Source organism: Oryzias latipes, chromosome 19 (assembly GCF_053564925.1).
Source record: "Oryzias latipes strain Hd-rR chromosome 19, Olatipes_Hd-rR_3.1".
Lineage (NCBI taxonomy): Eukaryota > Metazoa > Chordata > Actinopteri > Beloniformes > Adrianichthyidae > Oryzias > Oryzias latipes.
This window is the reverse complement of record NC_136255.1, coordinates 22,673,788-22,697,763: the sequence shown is the minus strand read 5'-3', so window position 1 is coordinate 22,697,763 and position 23,976 is coordinate 22,673,788. Positions and strand designations below refer to the sequence as shown.

The 23,976-nt window shown below is 38.4% G+C and overlaps 2 protein-coding genes across 3 annotated transcripts in view; both read left to right on the top strand.

Annotated features, from left to right (window-relative positions):
- Positions 1-12,894, top strand: part of LOC101167570 (zinc finger protein 385C) — a 52,274-nt gene extending 39,380 nt beyond the window's left edge. For both annotated transcript variants that reach the window (XM_004078277.5, XM_020710288.3), the window contains 7 exons: positions 2,413-2,561; positions 3,906-4,013; positions 5,990-6,167; positions 8,247-8,597; positions 8,692-8,894; positions 9,021-9,119; positions 11,148-12,894. In XM_004078277.5, coding sequence (XP_004078325.2) covers positions 2,413-2,561; positions 3,906-4,013; positions 5,990-6,167; positions 8,247-8,597; positions 8,692-8,894; positions 9,021-9,119; positions 11,148-11,375 — 1,316 coding nt within the window. In that variant the 3' untranslated portion in view covers positions 11,376-12,894. The remainder of the gene's footprint in view (positions 1-2,412; positions 2,562-3,905; positions 4,014-5,989; positions 6,168-8,246; positions 8,598-8,691; positions 8,895-9,020; positions 9,120-11,147) is intronic.
- A 2,045-nt stretch (positions 12,895-14,939) lies between these two features.
- LOC101160690 (dnaJ homolog subfamily C member 7) lies at positions 14,940-23,857 on the top strand. Its single transcript, XM_011485595.4, has 14 exons — positions 14,940-15,095; positions 17,364-17,452; positions 18,298-18,422; positions 18,509-18,622; positions 18,730-18,804; positions 18,973-19,091; positions 19,161-19,314; positions 20,448-20,612; positions 20,701-20,792; positions 20,870-20,943; positions 21,042-21,188; positions 21,266-21,421; positions 22,482-22,556; positions 22,662-23,857. The coding sequence occupies exons 1-14, from the start codon at positions 14,977-14,979 to the stop codon at positions 22,697-22,699; spliced, it is 1,542 nt and encodes a 513-aa protein (XP_011483897.1). The 5' UTR covers positions 14,940-14,976; the 3' UTR covers positions 22,700-23,857.
- Positions 23,858-23,976: the final 119 nt, after the last annotated feature.

The window sequence follows — 23,976 nt, the reverse complement described above, 5'->3', positions numbered from 1 at the left end:
TGGACTCATTTTCATAAACATGATATTTTTGTGTTTCTATAAATTTCATTTATAGAATATTTATTTCATTTTTTTATAAACGTCTTGTTTTTTTAATTTACTTATTTGTTTTAATCTTTTTTGTCATATTTGTGAGTTGTTAATAGTCGTCTTTTTTAGCTACTAAATCCAAACCTGAAATCTTTCACAATAATTTTTAACCTTTTTTTCTCTATTATCTTTCTTAAATTCATATTTCCTTTTTTTTGCATCCAATCTCGGAATCTATTTTGCTTGCTCTCATTTCATTTTCAACTTTTAGTAATATTTATTTTAAATTATCTTTATCTGGTGGTTTAAAGCACTTTTACCTATTTATCTAGCATTTATTTGATCTCAGGACAGTCTGCACTGAGCCAAACCCTCTCTAATCACCCTGCTTACGTAAGACACATTTACATTTTAATGTACGGCACTAATGCAGCTTCATGTCTAGACACAGGTCGAGGAATTGTGGCCTTTTTAGAATGAGCAGTCTGAAAGAATGTAGGTCAAACAGAGTGTGGTGAGATGCTGTGTGGATGGAGATTTTGTGGTAGGATAAAATGGCTTTGGGGTTTAACAAAACCAATATTTTTAATGCAAAGCATTAAAGTTCTGCAAGGAAGGAGTAGAGCACAACTACTCTAGAAAAAAGGTACTTTTCAAAACAGGTTAAAAATATAGATTAAAAGATGTTTTTTCTTGTCATAAGAGACAGTATTTGCCAATGGAACTGGTAGAATTTCTCCTGGTAAGATTTCTTGAAATAAGTACTGATATTATGCCCTTAAAGGCAAAATCCAAGCCTGAAATATGCTACAAACTTTTTTTTTTAGGCATATTCCTCTGGTAATTAAAAATATCTTTCAGAAAGAGTTTTCAGTCTTAAAAAAGGCATATTAATACACCTTTTCCTTCCAAATATATCCTATTTTCAGCGCCTCCACAGTCCCACTCTCTATTTCTAGAACTTAATCATCTTAAAGTAAGACAGGAATTATACTTTTTACATGTATATATTTATACGTCAACTGAATTCAAATAAACATTCAAGCAAGTTAACAGTTGGACCTTTGTTTTGTTTTTTTACATTTGAGAACACCACAATAGTTAGCATAGTGGTTAAAAAAATTAGATTAACGTGATAAAATATCCCACTAATTTGTCTGTAATTAATTAACTTGATAGTTTGACAACCCACATTTTGATTTATGTGGCCTAAAATTATGAGTCCTATGAAACTGTCCAGTCTCCCTCAATCAAGCAAGTCTATTTTTGGACCTCTCAGCGTCAAATTAAATTCTACCTAAAATAATAAGTGAAAAAAAGCTTATTTCATTGAAGATATTGCTAAAAGAAATGTTTTGAAGATTAAATGACTCAACATTTAAATTTGGGCTGATACAACAAGATATTCTGGATTAATTATTAAGTTGTTGTATCTCAGTGAAAAATTACTAGTGTTATACTCCCATTTGAGTCTAGGGGTACAGCGAGGGGCATAACATAAAAAGTAAAGGTTTGGCCATCAAATTGACTGTAACAAAAACACCAGAACAAATGTCTCCATAAAAATATAAAAAATGTATTTACAAATAAACAAACAACAATCAACAAGAACTAAGAGTGAAGCAAAAAGGCTTCAGGGTGAACCAAGGCCAAAAAATTTACAAAGTATAAAACAAAGTGCAACACAAACTGAAACAGATACAGAAGGAGATGGAGATGGACATGGACATGGACATGGACATGGACATGGACATGGAGATGGAGATGGAGATGGAGATGGAGATGGAGATGGAAATGGAGATGGAAATGGAGATGGAAATGGAGATGGAAATGGAAATGGAGATGGAAATGGAGATGGAAATGGAGATGGAAATGGAGATGGAAATGGACATGGACATGGAGAAGAGCGCCAAGCTACAATGGAGACTGGTTGCAGCCAAGCTCCCTCTTCACAGGCTGGAGGTCCAAATGGTGCTTTTAAAGACTGCCTCCATCAGCTTGGGTCCAAATGGAGGCCACACCCCTCCCAGCACCCCTGAAAATAATCACACATGGACATACACACACAAAGATCCACAAAAACCACAGAAGTCCCACTCTGATATAAAAGAAAAAACACAAAACACAGAACAAACAGAACAAAACCAAATACGGACACAGCTAATAATTCTAGAAATTTGACAAAAATACTTGGTAAGATTTTGTGTTTTTGCAGTATATTGTGTTCGTCTGTGAGTCACATAAAGCTTTAGTGTCTATTGATCTATTGAATGAGCTTGTTTAAAGGAGATGTGCACCGTTATAAACCTTTAAGCTTAAAATGAAGGTTTTGTGTCATAAGGGCTGCAGCCTGTGTCTTTAAAGTGATTGTCTTTGCTCTAGGTGCACTGCCCCAGAAACAAGTCCACCCACTCCTGAGCGCCCTGCCTCTGCCGGGCCGAGCCCTTCAACCACAGTCCCAGCTGGAGCACTTTCTGCCTCTCAGGGTCAACGGCTCCTCGCCGCTCAGCCTCTTCCCCAATTTCAACACCGTAAGACACAAAAAGGCTTTTCTTCATTCACACACCCAGTCCAAGTCAGAGCTTGAAATGCTACCACCAGATTGTTTTTGGTTTGTCTTTCATTTTATTTCTCCACTGTTCTGTAGCGTGAAATCAAACAATTCAGAAGAAAGTGAAAGTCCCTGAATGCCTGCTCCTTTAATAAAAACTGAAGGTCAACAGTTGAGGAGGTTTGAGATGAAGTTTGGGATGTTTCATGAAATCTGCTGATACTTTGCTTCACAGCTAAAAACAAGCCAGCAACATTGAAGTTGAACAAATGTCATAACAAGAAAAACATTTTTTGATGTTTTATCATTTTTGTATTTATCTTTAAAAGTCGGATGAATCTGAAGTTGGTGTCTGTTTATTAGCGTCCACTTTGACGTTTAAGTGAAAACCTATTTTACATTTTAATAGGCCTTACATGAAACCTAGAGCAGAACGTTTAAACCAACTGCAGATGTTTTACAGAGAACAAAAATTCAATAAAACAAAATTTCTGGATTTTGCAAGTTGTTTCTGATTTGAGAAAACTTGTGAAAGTAAAGAATTTTCTTTCAGGAAGGTCACAGGGCTGCCGGAGCTTATCCCCTCCGCTCGTGGGCGAATGCAGAGTGCATCCTAGACAGGTCGCAAGTCTGTCGCAGTGCCACAAATCACACACACTCACATTCACACATATTTATAGAGTGTCCAATTAACCTAAAATGCATGTTTTGGGACGGTGGGAGGAAGCCAGAGTCCCCGGAGAAAACCAACGCATGCATGGGAGAACATGCAAACTCCACACAGAAAGGTCTCCCATTGCTGTTCTGTTTCAGGTCACCCAGCCGGGACTTGAACCGGGGGGCCTATTTGCTGTGAGGCAAGAGCGCTAACCACTGCACTTTATTTTGGAAATTTCTTCTATCTGCTGTGGATTGCTATGTACCAATGCATGCATCATGTTATTTACAGTTTTTTAAAGATACATTTTCCACTTTTTTATCTGGACTGGACAAAAGACCACACAAACTGAGTCTTATCTTAGTGCTTTATTCTACTTTAGTAAAAAATCCTAGATGGGATTGAAAACAAATATCTTTCAAACTTTTTTATACTTCAAAAGCCTTGAAGATGTTGAAACATTTACATTTAGAAGCTTTGAATTGAGATTGCACTTATGTTCAAAGTGTAACAACAATGTTTTTGTGCTTTCAATTAAGCAGTTATTTTTATTTCATCAGTCAGGTTTTTAATGTAATTTATGGTAAAATGTGTCAAACATCTTTGAATAATAAAACACACCAAACGGCATCCGCATGCTTACAGTTATGATGCTTTGCCTTGTAGATGGACCCGATTCAGAAGGCTGTGATAAACCACACTTTTGGCTTGGCTCAACCCAAGAGGAAACCCATAATATCATGTAACATCTGCCATCTACGCTTTAACTCTACTGTGAGTATATCGCTTCCGTTATTTCCTTTCATTCACGCCAAGGGTGTTTGTTTTTAACCAACTCATCTCCTCAGTTAGTCTTTATTTGGAAAGATTTGAAAGCTACTTTGATCTCTGGTGCTGACCAAAAAAGGAACCAGCTGAAAAGCAAAGTTCTGCCACAGTTCATTAACTATGTGAATGCCCAGAATTTTTGATGCTACACACAGGGTCACAATTGGAAAAGCTCTTCTAAATAAACAAATAAACACTTTCTCTTGCAGTGGAAGCAGTTTGTTGTTTTTGGAAACATAAATCCATTCATCACAACTTTTAGTTTGGTCAAGTTGTTGGTCTTTGAAGAGTTTGAGTCGCTTGAATCAAGACCAAGTGAAGCCTCACAGTCTCCAGGGTCTTTGTGAAGAGAGGACCTAGTGCTTGACTTGAAATCTAGTCGTGCACATGAATGTAGCATGATACACAGTACGCTAGTATGCAAAGGAAGCATTTGTCAAAAATCACTGAATGCTCAGTGCACTGACTAACATTCAACTTAGCCAAAGGGGCTTTGCATACCCTTTGGTCTGCCCCTTATTTCCAGCAGCACCGTTTGATCCTCATGCGTTTTGTTTGTTCAGTCATTCAAAGCTTTATTGAATGCACAATAGCTGGATGGACAATGTGAATGTGACACTGGTTTTGATCATTTGTGGAAAGGAAAATGATCCTGTGGCTTTGTGTTATGCCAGATGTTTGAAGAAAATTCATGTTTTTCTTAGACATTTGAAGCATCTCGTCGGATTCAAAAATTTCTGGTTGTACTTTTTCAAAATCACCCCATTTTGACTAGGAAAGTGCACTTTGCTTATCCCTATCCAATATCTCCTTGAATCAGTTCTGATTGCCCTTTCTGAAAAAAATGTTTCAAATCAGAACAGAGTTATTTTAGGGTTTGCAGGGATTGTAGAAAATCAACTCCATATCATAGTGTGTGGAAATATATTGTAGCAAGAAATGTAGCCCAGAAAAAACGGAAATCTGGGTATGTTACCTTTAAAGGTAGTGTCTGATTTTGACAGTAATTTTAGAATGTTATGACTAAAAACTGTTTTAAAGCCTTTTTTTTGCTAAAGAACCTTTTTTAATAGCCATCTGTTGAAAACTACTACAAGAAATTGGTAAGACAGAATTCATTTTTTCATGAAATACTTCTAGGTGAGTTATTGCTAAATATTAAAACAATAAAGCATAAAATGAGTTTTAAAAAATTACTGAATATTTCTTATTTATAAAGCATTTTACAATACCACTGGGGTACCAAAGAATTTGAGAAATAAACAAAAGAGATAAGATTAAACATTTACGGCACATTAAGTGTTTTTCAGAAAGATTTTGATCTAGAACCTGAAAAACAAAAGATTGGGTAAGCCCTAGCAGAAGCAGACTTATGCATAGCAGAAAATAGCCACTTTTGATGGTAAAATAATACTTGTTTGCAAATTAACATTAATACATTAGCCGACGCTAATCGTTATTAAAACCACAGATGCAGCATATGTTTCTGTGAAACCTGTTCAGCTATTTTATCAGCTATCTAAAGTCATTCTTGGATTCCACATCTCCATGCATTTGTCCTCTCTCCATCCCTTTTTGAGGAGAAGGGACAGAGATTATTGTGCGTCCCAGCATGATGGACACAGGCCATTTTATGTCAGAACAAATCAGGGGAAAGAGGAGAGTTCTGAGGCCAAATGACGCTCCATCATGAAAATGTTTTTTGCAAAAGCAGCGATGCACAATTTTTCCTTTAACTCTATGGAAGCATGTTAAGCCAAAGCAACGAAACAGATGGAAGAGCACTGATTTCATGCTGTTCATGACAAATGCAATCAGCTGCCCTGTGGATAAAATGTACTGGTGCCCTCTGCTTGTTGTGCTTTTGTGTGCATGTGTGTGTGTGTGTGTGTGTGTGTGTGTGTGTGCATGTGTGACACTAGATCCAAGCTGAGGCCCACTACAAAGGTCACAAGCATGCTCGCAAGTTAAAAGCCTTGGAGACTCAGAGGACGCGGCAGAAGAACGGACGCAGTCAGTCCACAACAGGAAGAGACAAGGAGGAAAGCTTGATGGGAGGAGAAGCAGTGTCCACAGACTCACAGCTAGAAGATGAGACAGGTACTAGTTTCATTTTTAAGGCTTGCCACTCTGCTGCTTTATTACCAGTTATTATCTGTTCTTTCAGTGGCTCTGGCACATAGATAATTACACCAATCAGCCACGGACACTATACTGGCTGGAAAGCCCTTAAATAAATCGGAGATGTGGAGGTGTTAGATTCTGGGAGTTTAATTGAATATTATCTTATCTATTTTTAAATGGTCAAAAAAAAGTTCAAATTTGAGTCCATTACAGCTATAAAATCTGTGGAATTTTTCCACATTTTCTTTATAACTTTGTGATGTTTTTCCAGCTGTAGTGCTCCAGCAGTGACTTTACTCGGTTAATCCACCGGCTCTTTTCTTTTATTCCTCTTTGTCTGATGTTTTCCCCCGCTATTGATCCTCTCATTTTCTTGAGGCTCCATCCGTTCTCTTATATACATAATGATAAGCTCGTTACATTCTGTGGTTGCCATGGTTGTTGATTGATGGTGACAGAGGGAGCTTCAGCAGATTAGCCGTCAAATGACATAGAGGCAAGAGGACAAAGCCGAAGTGATTGAGATGGCAGATAAAAAGAAAAAATATGAACATTTAGGACGTAGAAAATAGGAAAGATAGGCAGGGCACAAAGGGGTCAGGTCAACCTTATATTACTAAAATGTCACACTACTAAAATTATTTGTAAATTCATCCTTTTTTACTTAAAGATCTATTTAATAAAATTACAAATATATTTTACAGGCCTAAAAATTGCAGGAGAAAATGTTTTATATAGCAGAAATATTTATAATTTATAATATCTTACAACAAACATATTGGGTTTTTTTTTGAAATCAGGAGAATTTTGCCTGTTTTTTTTTCATAATTAAAGCTCAAATAGGATATTTTTTTCAAGAATTTTAGACATCAAGCAAACTTGTGCTCTTAGAAGATTCATTTGAAGACAAAGCAACTGCAAACATGACCATAAACCTTATTAACAATTGAAGGAACTTGAGAGTACAAGAAAGTTTGTATTTGATTGAATCTTTTTAGAGTTGCGTTGGGAATCTGACCTTGCTGGAATTCCAGCCCTGTCCAACTGGGTAAAAGTCTGTGGAAGACTGAGGAGAACTCGCTCAAGTAATCTGGTTGAAGACAAACTTCATTGAAAATTGTGTTTTTTGGTGCTTTTCTTGTGTTCTTGTGTCATTTTTTCTGATGGAGGAGGACAAATCTAAAGAAATGTATGCTTAAAATTGGATTTCTGAGTAGTTTTTTATTCAAATGGTTGTGAATCAGGAGCAAACAAAAGAACGCAGTTTGAAAAAGATCGTAGGAAATACGCTGGGCGGACCACAAACTTCATGCTTCACTCCGATCTGATGCATCCACTAGTAGACGACTAGATCCATGTATGTCTTGGTTTTCCTCGTCTGAGCCGGAATCTGTCTCTGTCTACGGATGGATGGCGCAAATATTGTTCACCATTTTTGTTGCACCTGTAATGTCAGGGAAGGGTTGTGAGGCCCTATAAGCTAGTGGGAGGGCCTGTAAACAGAGAGCTGTCAGCATGGAGAGGGGAAGGGGCGGGGTTGCTCCACATCAATCGTCCCGCCCACAACTCAGAAGTGAAGTTTTAACTAACTTTTGCCGGTCTGCAGAAACTATGTCCTACAACAATGTTTTTGTTTTTTGTTTGAATACAGCATAATGATAATTAAAAGACCACTGGGAACGCTTTGAAAAAGGATTTTATATGGGGTCCTAAACTTTGCTTTTCCTGGGTTTTGTTGCTTCTTTAATGTCATCCAAACCAGCATCATGTGACCAAGGTATCGATGATCTGGTTTCCACAACTAGATTTCTGACAGGGAAACCACTTTCTCTAAAATGGTTTGAAATGACAGACAGCTGACGAGCCTCTGGATGAGTTTTTGACCCCAGCCATATATAGATGTGCAGGTTTGTTTAAGTTTCTGAGAAATCAGGGGTTGGAGGTGTAGAAATCTGGTCACAGTTACACTAGTAAAGCTTTAAGATGATTTTTTGTGCTTGTTAAGGCTGGTAATTTATTGTTTATTTTTCTTGTATGTTTTATTTCTCTATTCAGGTTCTAGTCCCTCATCTCTACTTCTACCTGAAAACTCCTCTACAGGAGCCAGTCCGACTTCACAGGCCTCCCCCACAGACTCCCTTCTTCCCACCTCTCCTCCTTCTCCACAAGTCGCCCCCAGCTCTCAACTTTGTGATGGACCTTCAGATGGTCCTCAGGCAGAAGGTTGCAGCCCGACCACCAGTGCAGGGCTGCAGTCGGACGCTCTGCAAAACTGCATGGGAGACGAAGATGCAGCAGATCAGGTGGAGAAGGTTAAGGAGGCCAAAAGCAACAAAAAGCACATCCACTGTCCGACATGTAAAGTGACCGTCAACTCCAGCTCCCAGCTGGAGGCTCATTGCAGCGGTATTTACATTAAGTCACTTTCCTTTTGATTATATCAACTCTTACTTTTGCACTTCTGTAACATTTTCCCCTCCTGTTTGTTTGGTTGCGTCAGGGTCTAAACACAGACAGATGCTCAGTGGTCAGAGAAACTGCCAATCAAATCGCAGGTTCAAGATGCCGCTATCGCCGAGACCCAAATGTCGAATTAAACACCGACCAGGCAGCAAAGGCAGAGCAGTGGTTGGTGTTACCAAGCAGGGTTTTCACTGTGAACTGTGCCAAGTGTCTGTTAACTCTGAGACACAGCTGAAGCAGGTACCAACATCTTTTTATTCTGTTGATTTCTTTGAACCAAAATGTCCTGTTCACAACGTGGTCTTAGTTGGTTGTGCATTCAGAGCTGTCTCACAGACTCCCGAAAAATCTTGTTTTCTTTTTTAGCACATGAACAGCAGGAGACACAAAGAGCGTTTGGCTGGGAAGCCTGTCAAGACCAAGTTTACACCCATCAATAAACTCTACCCTAATGCTTTCTTAGCGGTGAGAATCTCTGTTTCTGTCTCCATCACACATAACTTGACCTTTTTTTCCCCTCAAAACACCTAATCATTTAAAAAAAAAAAACTTTTAACAGAAACAGTTTAGACAGAAACACATCATGTCCATTGATCAGACAAACCACTAACGTGAATTAAATCATGTTGGTGGAATTCTGTGTTTCTGTCCACACTCACCTCAATATAGCTTGTTTTGTTTTTGTATTTTTGAAGTGCAACTATCTGCAAACTTAGATCAAATTAAAAGAAAATGTTCATCATAACTGTCATCAGTGAACGTCTGACTGCTTGATATAACAGTGAAAGAATTAGCAGGAACATGTTCATTGTCTTTTTTGTGCTTTTTTTGCTCATTTCAGGCAATTCTGCCCCCAAATGAGCAGCTCTTGTAACTCCAGGATGTTTCAAGGCGTTTTCCATCTTGTTGATAGTGACAGCAAACTATAGCCTTAGTCACAATTGCCCTCAAAGGTAGACGTGTTGTCTACGGGGCAAAAATGGGCAAACCTGTACGGAGTGGTACCCACAAAATTACTATGGCGTAGACAGTTCGGTGAGCCCATAGAGCGAAAACATTCATGCACATTTTTCTCCACGGACATGCGGTCAACAGGTCAGGAGTTACGGAACATGTAAAGGTGAAGTAGGTGAGACGCAGGCACGTCTTACTGATTTTTTTGTAGTCCCCCCCCCAAACTCTGTGTATTGTGCAAAAGGTCTGACACTGCGGTTAAAGTGATGAGTGTGCACTCGTTGCGCACAGCCTGATTGTCAAAAGGAAGAAATCAGTCAATCAGAAGCTGCGTTTCCATTACATATGTGCGCAAAATTCTAGAAATGTTGAAAAAATACAATTTTGCAATTACACTGTCTCCATTAAATCGTAATTATGTGAATAAACACAAAACCAAGTAGCGCAAAAAGTCATTCAAAAACACGGTGATGATTGTGAACAATACTTTGACTTCCATTCAAATTTCTGCCACGGCACTAGCGCTCATCATCATCTATCAAAGGAGCCGTCGGCGTCTTAGTCAGGCCATGGAGCGGCGAAGCTCCATACACGTGGGAGTGCCTATGGATGAGGTGATTCTGGGAAATTATGGTTGGTGATTTTACTGAGGAGCTGTGGTTCTAACTATTCCGCATGACACGCTCAACTTCTGCTGTAGGATGCTGTGGGATCCCTTTGGGCGCCCGCTTTGCAGGGCCCAAGGCAGCCAGTGGTATCCACTTGTTAGTCACTTGACTCGTTTAATTTGAAAAAAGTGTTTTCATTGCAGTTCCGTGAAATGTCAATTTCTATAAGCCTCAAAAACCACCTCCTCCATGATAATTGCAATTTTTCTTTTTTAATATTGTGTTTCCATTAGTCAAATTTATTATCCTGAATCCAAACTGTGCAATGTCATAGTCAATGGAAATGCAGCTAGTGTGATGATTGTGTGTTTATCCTATGGGCATTTACGTATCACCTGCACATCTGGTGTGTGTAGTATTTGCGTGCGGTCATTAAGGAGTCAGTATGCACACCTCACTAACGACTATAGAGTGTTGTTGAAGGGCAACGTTTGACAGCATGACCTGTACATTGTAAGTGCGTGCAGCTTACATTAGCCTTACGAATACTTAACGAAATACTTACGAAACGCACGACAGTCGTACGTTCCATTTTCACGACGTCCTTGAAGGTGGCCGTACGAGCCTCAGGAGAACTGGAAGACACACCTGCTAATGAGGGTGCTCCCCTCTACAACCCTCCACAAGTCCAGAAAACCTGCACCTGCAAGCATCAACCCCCGTACAGGGGCATGTGACTAAGGCCTGAATTTTTATGGTAGACCCACCCAATGAATGAAAGCTCCCCCAAATGATCCCTGGGATCTTTATAAATAATGTAAAATATTAGCATCATCACCTGCTAATCTGGAAGATGCCTTGAAATATAAACTTAGTGGTTTTGTGCTTGTTGAGTTGTTAAACTGAATATGTTTGTGGTCTTTGGTTGCAGACTAAAGTGGCCCTGCAGAAGCATCTGTCCAAAGTGCTTCCTGCGGGGCTTCTGAGCAGCCCACTCAGTCCTGCTTTGTGCAACATGGCATCTGGACCTTTAGCGCTGAGGCTGCCCCCTGGTCTTCCAGCAATTATTCAGGGTCCCCTCATCAGCACGGCACTCTTTAGACCGGCTCCAGGACCTTTGAGAGCCACGCATACACCTGTGATCTTTGCTCCTTATTAACAACAAGCACAATTCATTTTAGCCTTACAGAGGAATTCATGTTTTGGGCTGCTTGTGACATTATATGGGTGTTGTACAGTCACAATGAGGACAACACGAAAACTGTATCCTCAGTCCTCTGAGGCGGATTGGGATTTCACCCTCTGAGTACCGTACTTTTTTCCCTAAAAATGGATGGACCATTTTCCAAAAAGATGTTAACTCCTGATGTTTGGACCTCTCAGCAAGCCATACTCATGAAAGATTTTTTTTATTATTGCCATTATTAAAGATAAACATGTAATGTTTTCTTTTTTGCAACAAATGTATTTAATTGTTTAACGTTTATGCTTTTTTTGTGTAAAAACAAAAACATAAGCTTTATTTTCCATAACAGAACAATCTACCCATTTATAATCTGTACTTCTTTCCTGGAAGACAGAAAACTGCCTGGAAATGGATGACAGTCCATCATAAGGCCACATACTGACAACAACACATGTTATAAACTTTCCTCAGGAACCATTTTAGATTGCACATTTTGGGTTGGAGAATTTCAGAGAAAACCCAAGCATGCACAAAAGAACCATGGAATCTTAATGGAAAGTATTTCTATGAGACTTTCCCTTTTGAGAGATGACAACACTACCCACCACACCGCCATGCAGGACCATGAAATCCACCAAACTGCATTAAAACCCACAAACTTTTTTATTTCCATCAGCCTTCTGAAAAGGCCAATTTACATGCATCTCTGACAGAAGTCGTGTGTTTTGTGCTGTCATCTAAAACGCTTTTATCCAAAGTTCTTGTGCCACTATTGTGACTTCATTCATCGATCTCTGTGTGAAATGTGACAATCAACCACCATGCTGATGTAGATTTTGATTTGGTAACTGGTTAAACGTAAATCTAATGTGTAAAATGAGATGATTTAATAATAAAAAACAAATGTTTTTATGCTATATTCCCTTAATTTGAGTAATCATAATCTGTTTTCAGTTCTTAGCTTAGTACATTAATACAAAGGATCAATTTTTGTCACTATAAACATGAAAAACACTTTTCTGCTGATTTTCTGCCTTTAAGGAAACATTAGTAAAAAAATAGCGCATAAAAAGAAATTAAATTGTCATTACACAGAAACACAGCATGTCTTCATGGGAGAAATCCAAACTAATAAACACAAAACTTCTCTTATTTTTGATGCTCATAAAACTAAACTGGGTGTGAATCAATTAGAACATAAAGAGAACATTTTTATTCAGTTTGTGCAATATCAGAGAAAAAATTACCTTTGTTTACTGTTCACAGACTTTTTACCGCATCAAATGTTATATTAATGAAGTACTTTAAAAAATATGTACTTCTGTTGTTTTTTTTCCTGTTCCACATGGCTCACCTGAAGCAATACATCTTTTAAGCATTGTCTGATAAAATTTATTGTGTATTTATTCCAATAATGTAAAATATAAAATGCTTAAAAAATGGGAATTCTGCATTAAATTTAAACTCATACAGAGTACTTTTTTTTTTAAAACGTGGCTGTTTTCCTTAAAGTGGATGAATGTGTTGCTTTCCGTTCACTACAATTATATATATTAGGTTATAAAGTCATTATTATACGTCTGATCAAAAACCATTGCACTAATGAACATTTTACACTCTGAATTTGATACTGATTCTTGCTTGAAAAAAGGTTCGTATTTAAGTATTGGTATGTAATTTATGTGTTAGTGAGCAAAGGTTCCAGTACAATGGCTCCTTCTAGCAATCTAATGTCTTTTTTAGTGAGAAACAATTCCATTCTTTAGTCAAAAAAGTTACATTGAGCAGAAATTGCTTTAGTTTAACACGTCACAGTTTAAGAAATCCGGTTGAATAGTTACGTCCACCTTCTGCAACAATCTGGTGAAGTTGGGTTTGAAGCAATTTATTCAATCTATGACCATGAATGACTAGAAGTAAAAAGGCCAATTTAGTTTGACCAAAGCTGCAGATTAAAAAGTGAAAGTTACTTAATGATAAATCAGTGCCCTCTGGTGGTGTTTTGTGTTAGAGACCAGTGTGTGCCAGCCAAGCAAGATAACATCAGACTGCTATATTTCACATTGATTTACATTATTTCAATTCTCTTGTAAAAAGGCAGTGTTCTTTACAAATGTGTGGCAATGCAGAAAATATAAATAAAGTTGTAAGCAACAATAGACGTCCTTCACCATGACAACAAAGTACAAACAGTCAATCAAAAGGCTTAGATTTGAATTACCTGTTTGTGCTAAACAGGCTTTTCCACGTTTTTGGCTTCTTGGGAGCACCTATTGTGTATAAAGTGAGGTAAATATGTTTAAAAGCGCTATGCAAGTGAATTCATCTTCTAAATCCACTTAATGTCTTATGAGGTCATGGCGTTGCTGGAGCCTTTCCCAGCTACTTTTGGGCAAAGGAGGCAGCGTAGATTTAGCGTCTAAATGATCCAAGGAGTTATTTTGTCTTAGGCTATTTCTCTTATATGATGTCCTATAGCAAATATCTAATTATCCAAAGTTTGATACGTCTTTGTATGAATGTATGAATAGTTATTGTATTGTTTTGTGCATTGTCCCTTGATTGTTTGAAACAAACCATTTAAAATAAAAAATCAAATCAAACTGCATCACTGGGAGGACCACCCAACAGTGATTGAAAAGAACCATGTGGAGTTTAAAACAAGAATTCAGATACTCTTAGACTGGGGCTGCAAGACCACACCCTGGAATCAAGCCCTGAATTGCCAGACTTACTTGGAATCTAACTTGGCTTAACTATAATGAACTTCATGGGTTCCTCGTCCAGGATGAACCTGAGCTTGGTTGAAACTTAGTTTAACAGGTTGGTAAAAAAGTACTAATTGAATTTAGATGGGGTCAAATTGAAGCACAACTTGGGCTCTGGAAGCCATTTCTTCCAAAGGGGTTAAACTATTATCTTTAAACCATGATTTTAGTAGAACCATCTGATTCAACGACCTAAAATCGATCGAGGACATCTTTAGCTAAAGCTTCAACCTGGGTACTAAATCAAGTGTAAATTAAATATGTGAACAAACAAACAAGTAAACAAGAATTTATGGATAATCCATCCACATTTTAGTTTCATACACTTCAGTCCACTCTTGTTTTTCCACATAAATAAAATAGAAACGGAACATTATTGGAAGATTTTACCACACTGTATGGTCACACGTCTGCAGAATTCTAAGTGTTTCCACACATTGGACTGAAGTTGAATAACAAAATAGCCGTTTTTTTTTATTAGAATTGGTGAACTATAGATTTAAGATATTCAATTTGAAACCAAGAGTGTGACTTCAAATGTTAGGTTATAAGAACTAAAAATATTTTTAAAGTTACATGATATACATGAAGGGACATTTCCTTTCAAATGTGACGTTTTTGCTATTTAATGCATAACAACTAAATAACAAATACTCTCTGGAATTACTGAACCTTCAAAAGTGAACTCTGAAATCAATTACATTTTCAAATGCTGATTCGCCAAGATAAACGACCTACAAAGGGCCCTTATATAACAATACTTGTACTAGTTGCCTACTTTCCCCTGACCCAAAAGTATTCCGGAAATGACGTCGTGTCGTCGCCGTCTGGGTCGTTGGCTGCTTCCAGAGAAGATGGCAGCTGTTGACATCGACATGCCGGTAGAACCAGAATCCCAAATCCGCAGTCAAGATGACCTGGATCGGTATGGTTCTTTTATTGTCGTCGGTGTTCAGTACATTTTAGGGAAAAGACAGACCGAACCGAGCCGCGGGTTTGTTTGACACGGACGGATCAATGCGGTCACACCGGAGGGGAAGCTATGCTTGCTAGCTAACACAGCCTCCTGTGCGTGGATGGGCATCTTTCGCTTAAGATCGCAGTTTTTTTTTAAATCGCTTTCAATTAAGAATATTCTAATTATGTCGGTGTTTATAAAGGTGAGGAAATGTCTAACAAAATCTGTGTCTTAATGGGCTTTTTTGAAAAAATAGTTTCCGGCAGATAACGATTTATTAGCCTTTTTTTTGCTTTGTTAACACGAGCCGAACGCTTTGGAACATTTTTGTGTTTCTTTATGAGCAGTCACGCGCTTTCTTCAATTATCTTTAGCTAGTATCCTTTTAATAATTTACTCTTGGGGGTGATTCAGAACCGATTGCGCTCTCTGTTCTATATTTTAAATAATGTTAAGTCACGCCTTCGATTCATTTCCCCTCGAGGATAATAAAGTTGTTTAAATTTGAATTGGAAAAAAAGGTTCCTACCTTTACCCAATACGTTTTGGGGGGAAAAATCAAGTTATCAGAAAATAATCCAATTTATTGGTTCCCTTTCTGTTTACCGTCCAAATTGAATCATTCCAGACTAACAATTAAATTAAATCTTAAATTTTGTATGATTTGTTGTATATTCAAGCTTTTGTTTGCCTGGTGAATTTCGTAAATAATATGTTCAACCATTTTATTCTGGACCAAAACATTCAAGTTCAACCTAAATATTCATCACATGTGCTTAAAATAATCTGGTTTCTAGGGGAAATGTGGTCATCAAAGAAATCAGCTTAGACGTTTTAAAGAGTAACAAAACTCCAACATCTGTTGCGCTTCACACGCTCTAAATCCAGATTTTACCTCTAAATTAAAGAAGTAGGGGTGTCCCAAAAGATTTTTATTTATTTTTTTAAGATTACAAGGAGATTTGGTGACATTGAGATGGAAGCCACCAGAGCTCCTCAGACACTTGCTTGTTATTTTTTATTTTTTTGTGTGATCTACACAAATGAGGATTTAGATGAATGATTTGATCTACTGGTTAGTTTAAAATCCCATTATTAAGTATATGCAGGTTAAAGCAGCTCATTATCAGAAACAGATGTTTTTCCTGGGGGTGTCGCTATCTCATGTTCGTCTTTGAGCTGCTCTCATTAGATGCTCAAACGAGGTTAAAGACTTTTCAGTTTTTAATGAATATTTGTGACATTTCCCAATCCAGCTTCAAGAAAATAAAAGCAGGATTTTGCCTTCTTGTTCTTTAACGCCATGGATATGAATTTAGCAACAGAATGATGTCCTCACCATTTTTCCAGAGGTTTTGTTTGTTTCCTCCGTCCTGTTTTAATCATCTTTTAGAAAAACTGACAACCTCATTTTATAGGTTCATTCTTTATATAAATTATTTAGGTTAATGAAGTTTAACAGGACTGCAGCAGGTGAACTTTTGTTTTTTTTGTTTTTTTTAGAGCTGCACTGAATGTACTTCACTGTTCTATTTACAGACAACTCGTTCCTGTTTTTTATGTTGAGACTTATTTTTAGCTTATCAGATGATTGAAAAATAACAAATGCTTTAGTTTGTGTTTGTTGTAACATTTGTTACAACACTTAATGACAATACTTAAAGACCCACTCCGATGAAAATTGTGTTTTTGACATTTTAACATGTTTTTGTGACATTTTTCTCACGATGGTGTACATATTTAAAGAAAATTAAACTAAAATTCCATTTGAGTATTTCGTCATTCAATTTTTTGTGGATCAAGAGCAGACGAATAATGCAGTTTGAAGAAAAAAAAACAATAATACGATTATTTGTGATGTAGCAATTACACTGGGCGGGGCACATGCTTCCTGCTTTGATGCATCCACTTGTAGACAACTAGCTTTGTAGGTGTAAACAGAGAGCTCTCAGTAACAGAGAGACAAAGCAGGGCAGGGTTTCTACCACAGTCTCACTCAACTCGGGGGGGCAACAATGTCCTGGACAGCGACTGTTTTTTTAGATTCGGTTAAAAATGGCATCATAATTAAGAGACGACTGGGAACACTTTAAAAATAGAGCAAAGGATGATCGGGGTGGGTCTTTAAACAGTCTTCAGTGATGTGATGATCACCCAACTTTTCTGTCGGTTTGTCTCTGAATTTATCTTCATGCTCATTCTGTGCTGACTCTGTTTTGGTTTTCCTCTCTCCAGCCAGGCGGAAATTTTCAAAGAGCAAGGAAACGCATACTACAGCAAGAAAGATTACCCTGCAGCTTTCAACTATTACACAAAGGCCATTGGTAAGATTACGGCTAAGCGCACAGGATTAAGTTTTCACATGCTTTGAGTGATCATGTTCGCTCATCTACACTATCCAAGCTTTCCTCCTGCTGTCCTATCCTCTGATGGTTTTTGCAGCGTCTCCACTAATACTGTGACTTTGTTTTTATTGCCCAGGAATGCATATCATTTGCATGTGGTCATAGCTAATATTGAGATCCTTTTCATGCAAACACTTGCTGTCAAATATTTAGGGGCTGCAACAATTTGATTTACAGATTGTATCATCAAATCTTACACTTATAATAAAGAGTTTTCATGATGATTTACTTAAATAAAATCTATTGAGTCTATTGCGAGCATACACACAGTGTGCTAATGCAAAAGAAAAATGGAATAATCAAAATGGAAAATACCAAAAGAGAGACCAGTGTTTTGTTTTGTGTTTTTACAGAATGGAACACTTACATTAAAATAAGTCAAGAAATTAAAAGTAGATCATAGAAATCCAAACAAAGAGATTTATTTATGACACAGAAGATGTGAAATAAGTCCATAGTCCTTGGCGGTTAGGCTCTGGGCTGATGACGTCCTTTCTGCTGGTGGGATACGCTCGGACCGTAGATGAATGAACTCAAAAGCTCAGACACTGATGGTGGTTGAGGTTGTTTGCAGACCCCTGGTCTAAGCTTTAAACTTTTATTCTGAAATTGGAATTAAAGGCTAATATAAAGATTCTTTTTTCTTTTCTTTTTAGCCTGTAAATTAAACCACAACATAAATAGTTGCTCCCTTAAAAGTGTATATTTATCATTCATATGCTGCTAACATGTTAATACAATGTTTGTTTGTTTGTTATCTATAGATGCAAGTCCCAAAACTGCCAGTTATTATGGCAACAGAGCAGCCACCCTCATGATGCTTTGTCGTTTTCGGGAAGCTCTTGAAGATTCCCAGCAGGCCGTGCGTCTGGATGACGGTTTCATGAAGGTCAGTTTTTCCCCAAACAGAAAGAGGCCTGCAGATATTTTCCGGGGTTCCCGTTTTCAAAGCAGATTGTTTGATCTGCACTGCAGGGACACCTGCGAGAAGGAAAGTGTCACCTGTCTCTGGGAAACGCCATGGCGGCAGCGCGTTGCTTCCAGAAAGTTCTGGAACTGGAGCCCAGCAACAAAGAGGCTCAACAGGAGGTGGAAGAATTTCACTTTTCCATCAGTTCTGTTGAAAAATGCAGCATATTCACTTTTTGACCAGTTCATTTAAGTTTTGACACTTATATTGGTTTGATTTGTTCCAGAAAAAGAATGCGACCACACTGCTGGAGTATGAACGGATGGCGGATTTCAGCTTCGATAAGCGGGACTTTAGAAAGGTCATTTTTGCTCATTTACCTGATATGCAGCCACTTTGTGCATCACTTACAGGCAAATGGTGTTTCTCTGAGAAGTATCTTCCTTATATCATTTTCCTGCAGGATTTATGCACAACAAACATGATTAATACATTCATATTCAAAGAAAATATGGTTGTTCTGATCCAGGTGGTGTACTGTATGGACCGGGCCATAGCGTTGGCACCTACCTGCCAACGCTTCAAAATACTGAAAGCAGAGTGTCTCGCTTTGCTGGGCCGCTATCCAGAAGCTCAGTCTGTGGCGAGGTGAGAACCCTGATAACTGAGGTGATGCAATCTGAGCTTTTGGAGACGTTCTGAATGTTTTTCTGACAGCGACATCCTGAGGATGGACGCCACTAACGCTGATGCGCTGTACGTCCGAGGCCTTTGTCTTTACTACGAGGACTGCATTGACAAAGCCGTGCAGTTCTTTGTTCAGGCTCTGCGAATGGCTCCGGACCACGAGAAGGCTCGCTTGGCCTGCAGGGTAAAACTTTCACTGTGTTCATGCTGTTCTCTATAAATGTCTGTGGCAAAAATGTATGACGGGTACTGTAGAAATGGCTTTATCGAAATGTTAAAAACTCCTTTTTTTGCCTTTGAGAATTGTAGTTAATTTTGTGATAGTTATTAAACAAAAGAAGAAATGTGTTTAGTTTCTTAAAATACTGAATCAGCTCATTAAATTTAACTGTAAAATTACAATAGTTTGAGGGGGGGGGCACTGCGGCTGTGGTTCGAATCCCAGCGGGATCCTTTCTATGTGGAGTTTGCATCCTGTCCTCGTGCATGCGTGGGTTTTCTCCGGTTTCCTCTCACAGTCTAAAAACGCGCTTCATAGGTTAACCAGGGCCTCTATATTGCCCCTTGGTGTGAGTGTGTGGCCCTGCAGCAGACTGGCGAACTGTTCAGGGTGTACCCCACCATTGCACAACAGTAGCTAGGATAGGCTCCAGCAACCATGTGACCCCAAACGACATCCATCCGATGGATGGATACTCACAAGAGTGCTAGAAATGTAATTATTCTTCAATGTAGAGAATATTGAAGCACAAATTAGCAATAATCAACTTCACATTTTCACTTCAGAAACAAATTTTGCATTTATCATTCTGTTATAGTTCATCAATTACCCTAATTATACTTTTATTAGAAGAGAGGCTTTCTGTTCAAGGGAAAAACACAATAAATGGTGACATTTTTTGTTTAGTACCCCTTGTGCTATCCTGGGCAGTTTAACATTGGGAGTTGGGTCATATAGACCCACTAGACAGTGCTCTGAACCTTTTTTCTTCAATGATTTGTGAACCTCACTGGTGTCCATGGATTACATGAAATCTTTCTACCTTTATCCACCTTTGTCATGGTAGGGAGAACACGTCAATGTAAGGGTGGGGTCATCTAAGATAGCACAAGGGTTAAACTCAATAATTTGTGTAGAACAGTAACTGAGGGTCTCTGGGTTTTATGGTCAGGAGTGTGCAGAGATCTCCATCCCCCCAGAGAGGTTCCTTGGGCAGCTGAGTCTCACAAGCGACTCTTACCAGAAGGGCCCCGCAGACGGGCGTCTAAACAATTTTTAATTTAAACAAAACAAAAAATATTCTCTTTTTAATCCAGAATGCCAAAGCTTTAAAGGCCAAGAAAGAGGAAGGAAACCAAGTATTTAAGAACTGCAGCTACGATGCCGCCTACCAGCTGTACACCGAGGCTTTGGCGATAGACCCCAACAACATCAAAACCAACGCCAAACTCTACTGTAACAGAGCCACAGCGGGGGCAAAGGTAAAAGCCAGTTATGTTACAGGGCTTGATGGACACCCACAGCCTGTTTTCATTTACATTCTGTTCAATTTTTCTTACCTCTTAACAGCTGAAAAAATTCGATCAAGCCATTGACGATTGCACCAAAGCAATCAAACTAGACGACACCTACATCAAAGCCTACCTAAGAAGAGCTCAGTGGTATGTTCGGCAGGCGTTTTGATTTGTTCCCTCCTGCTCTGTGTGCGGTTTCTCAGTCACTGTCTTTGACTTCGTAGTTACATGGACACTGAGCTGTACGAAGAGGCTGTTCGGGACTATGAAAAAGTCTACCAGACAGAAAAAACCTCAGGTGTGCTGCTGCCCTATTTTCCTTATTTTTGCCCATTTATCCCCCAGTCTGTACATGTGTTACATATACTCATGGTTTGCTTTTATCTGCCCCCCCAGAGCACAAGCAACTGCTAAAAACTGCACAGATGGAGCTGAAGAAGAGTAAAAGAAAAGATTATTATAAGGTGTTAGGAGTCGGCAAGAACGCCACTGAGGATGAAATCAAAAAAGCATATCGCAAGCGAGCTCTGATGCATCATCCAGGTACAGATGGCGGGGGGGTCTCGATTCACCGGGTTTTTTATTTGAACCCTCTCTGATCCTCTTTCATCGCCTTCCAGACCGCCACAGTTCTGCAACCGCAGAGGTGCAGAAGGAGGAGGAGAAGAAGTTTAAGGAGGTAGGCGAGGCCTTCACCATCCTCTCCGACCCCAAGAAGAAGATGCGTTACGATAGTGGACACGACCTGGAGGATGACGGCTGCTTTGATGGTGGAGGTGATTTCACAACTCACTGTTTTTTCTTTAATTCATTTTTTTCTTTCTGACTACCAGAAGAAGGAAAAAGTACAGTTACATTTATTTAAAGTTCACCAAAAACTACAAATCCCAGAGTCCCACCATTTCTCATTTGGGATCATTGAGAAGCCTCAAATGTGCTCTGTAGACACCAAAAGGATTTCATTCAGTATCGCGCAGCGGTTGGGAGATATTCAGGTTTAGAAATCTCCTCTACTCGGCACAAATCTGCATGACTGGCAGTCAGGAAGATGTTATTAAAATACACAAAGGTGTCATAATTTATTGTGCAGAAATAGCCTAATTATTGCTCTTTTGAAATGTTTGTAAACTCAGGTGTTCGTACAAAAACTGGGTTTAAGGACAACTAAAGAAAAACGTTATGTCGTCAGGAATTAGTGACCTTGCGGGATTTGTTTGGGTTTTTTGTGAGTTTGAACTGTTTGCGTAAGCAAATAAAAAGCAAAGAAACCGCGTGAGAAAAAGTAAATAGTAATGGGTGGGGTCAGCTTCAGTTTAGCAACCACGTCAAAGTCTGATAACCTTGTTTCATTGCAAGGTTGAATTTGAAATGTGCCAAAATATTCGCGACTGACTAACTTTAAAAGGTTTCTGCTCACTGTCAGCTTTTTTCTTCTGTTTCTGTTCTACGGGACTTTAGTGTGTCAACAACTTAGCTTTTGTTATAATGAGCCAAATGTTTGAGTTCTTTGAAGCATCTGTTCCAATCCTCAGGGATTTAGCGCTTTTACAAACATCTGTCATGAGTCGGGTTTGCCTGTAGAGGGCACTAAACGTCTGTTGAAGTCCAGTAACTTTGCTATCCCAGATTTTCACAGGAAAAAGTATATATATTTAAAATTAATTACTAATTTGTAATGTTTTTATTAAGATGATATCTGTTGAGAATATACTTGTCATCCCAGTCCTTTATCTTTATTGATAGCAGTATTTAAAGGTGTGGCGGAATAAAAAAAAAAATCTTTCTTCCCTATCAACAAAATGTATTCATCTCATTTTATTTTCTCTTTTTTTCTAGATTTTGATGCAAACAACATTTTCAGGGCTTTCTTCGGTGGCCGTGGTGGAGGATTTAGCTTTGATTCAAGTCCAGGTATGCCTATAACCCGTATAAAAATGTTTTCTTGTACTCTTCAAAATGAAATAAATATTTAGTAGAAGAAAACCTATTTTAATAAATGTTTACTTTTCCCTGCAGATTCTCAACCTGGAAACTTCTTTTTCCAGTTCGGCTAAAACAAACGAGCTTGAGGAGAAAAAGCAAAACCCGCTGTGGACACATTTAAGTCGGACCCGTTCACTCGCCACGTTCTCACTTCCGTGTGTTGAAAAATCGACTTGGCTTTTATTTTTATATAGGTTTTTGATAATTGCATTTACTCCTCAATTGACTCTTTTGCGTTGATGCTGAGACTGGAAAAATTTTTAGACTGGATCATAAGTCATCGCATCATTTTATTTTTGTTTTTATCTGCTGAAGATGGCATAACTGCCAAACTGACATCTTATAGATATAACCGTGTAGGACTTGACAGCCTTTATGAAACTGCTCAGTAATAATAAGCATGTTAGCTGGTTATTTTAACTGGGATACATAAAGTTTCTCATTAAAAAGCATGGCTCTATAGAATAAGAGATAACTAATAACAGAAATCTCTGAACGATTCAGGACAAATTCTGAAAGGCTTTTCTTTTTTGCCCTTATTTTAATCATCAGAAATTCAGGGGGAGTTCCTAGTCAATGCCACTTTGTATATTTGACTCGAATGTACATTATGTGTCCCTCACCTTTTCCTAAGTCTATCTTTAATTATATTTATTGTACTGTATACTCTTGCCTGTATTAAGCAGAATGTCAGTGATCTGTTTTTTCCCCCCTCAATGGTATTACATGTTTTCTGTCAGTCTCACTTGCACATTTATATTTTTGAAAAGGCTAAAAAGATTTCTAAACATCAATTGAGCGTCCCGATCCAAACCATCCTCAGCATCGGCACTCATGCCCATCAGAATGAAAGTGGTGCCTTACCAGAACCTGATAAAAAATCCTACACCTTCACCCCGTTTTGAAAAAAGGTAGCATGTGTTTGTGTTAAGTTAGGAACCTTTCCTGTGTCCTGATAACAAAACAAATGTGAGCTTGTAAATGAAAGTCTTGTTGTGAGACTTGGTTTCATCCCCTCACTATGTGCTGTCGCCCTTCCAACTGTGTTTGGTGCCAACCTTTTTTGTACTAAATACTCTGTTTAAAAAGGGGCACTGATGGTTGGTAGGATGTTCCTGTTCTACAGTTTTCTGTCACTGATTTGTGTGTAATAAAGCAAAATTGTTACAGTTCACAGGACATGCTTTTTCTAAACAACAAAAATAAAGGCTCATCTTTTACTTTAGAAAGTTTGGGGTTTGTTTTCTCAATTTGATATTTCCTGATGGTCTCGCATTTCAGAAATAAATCAGGTAATATTTGGGTATTTAATTCGATTTATTGTACTTGTAAAGCAACAATTCACAAA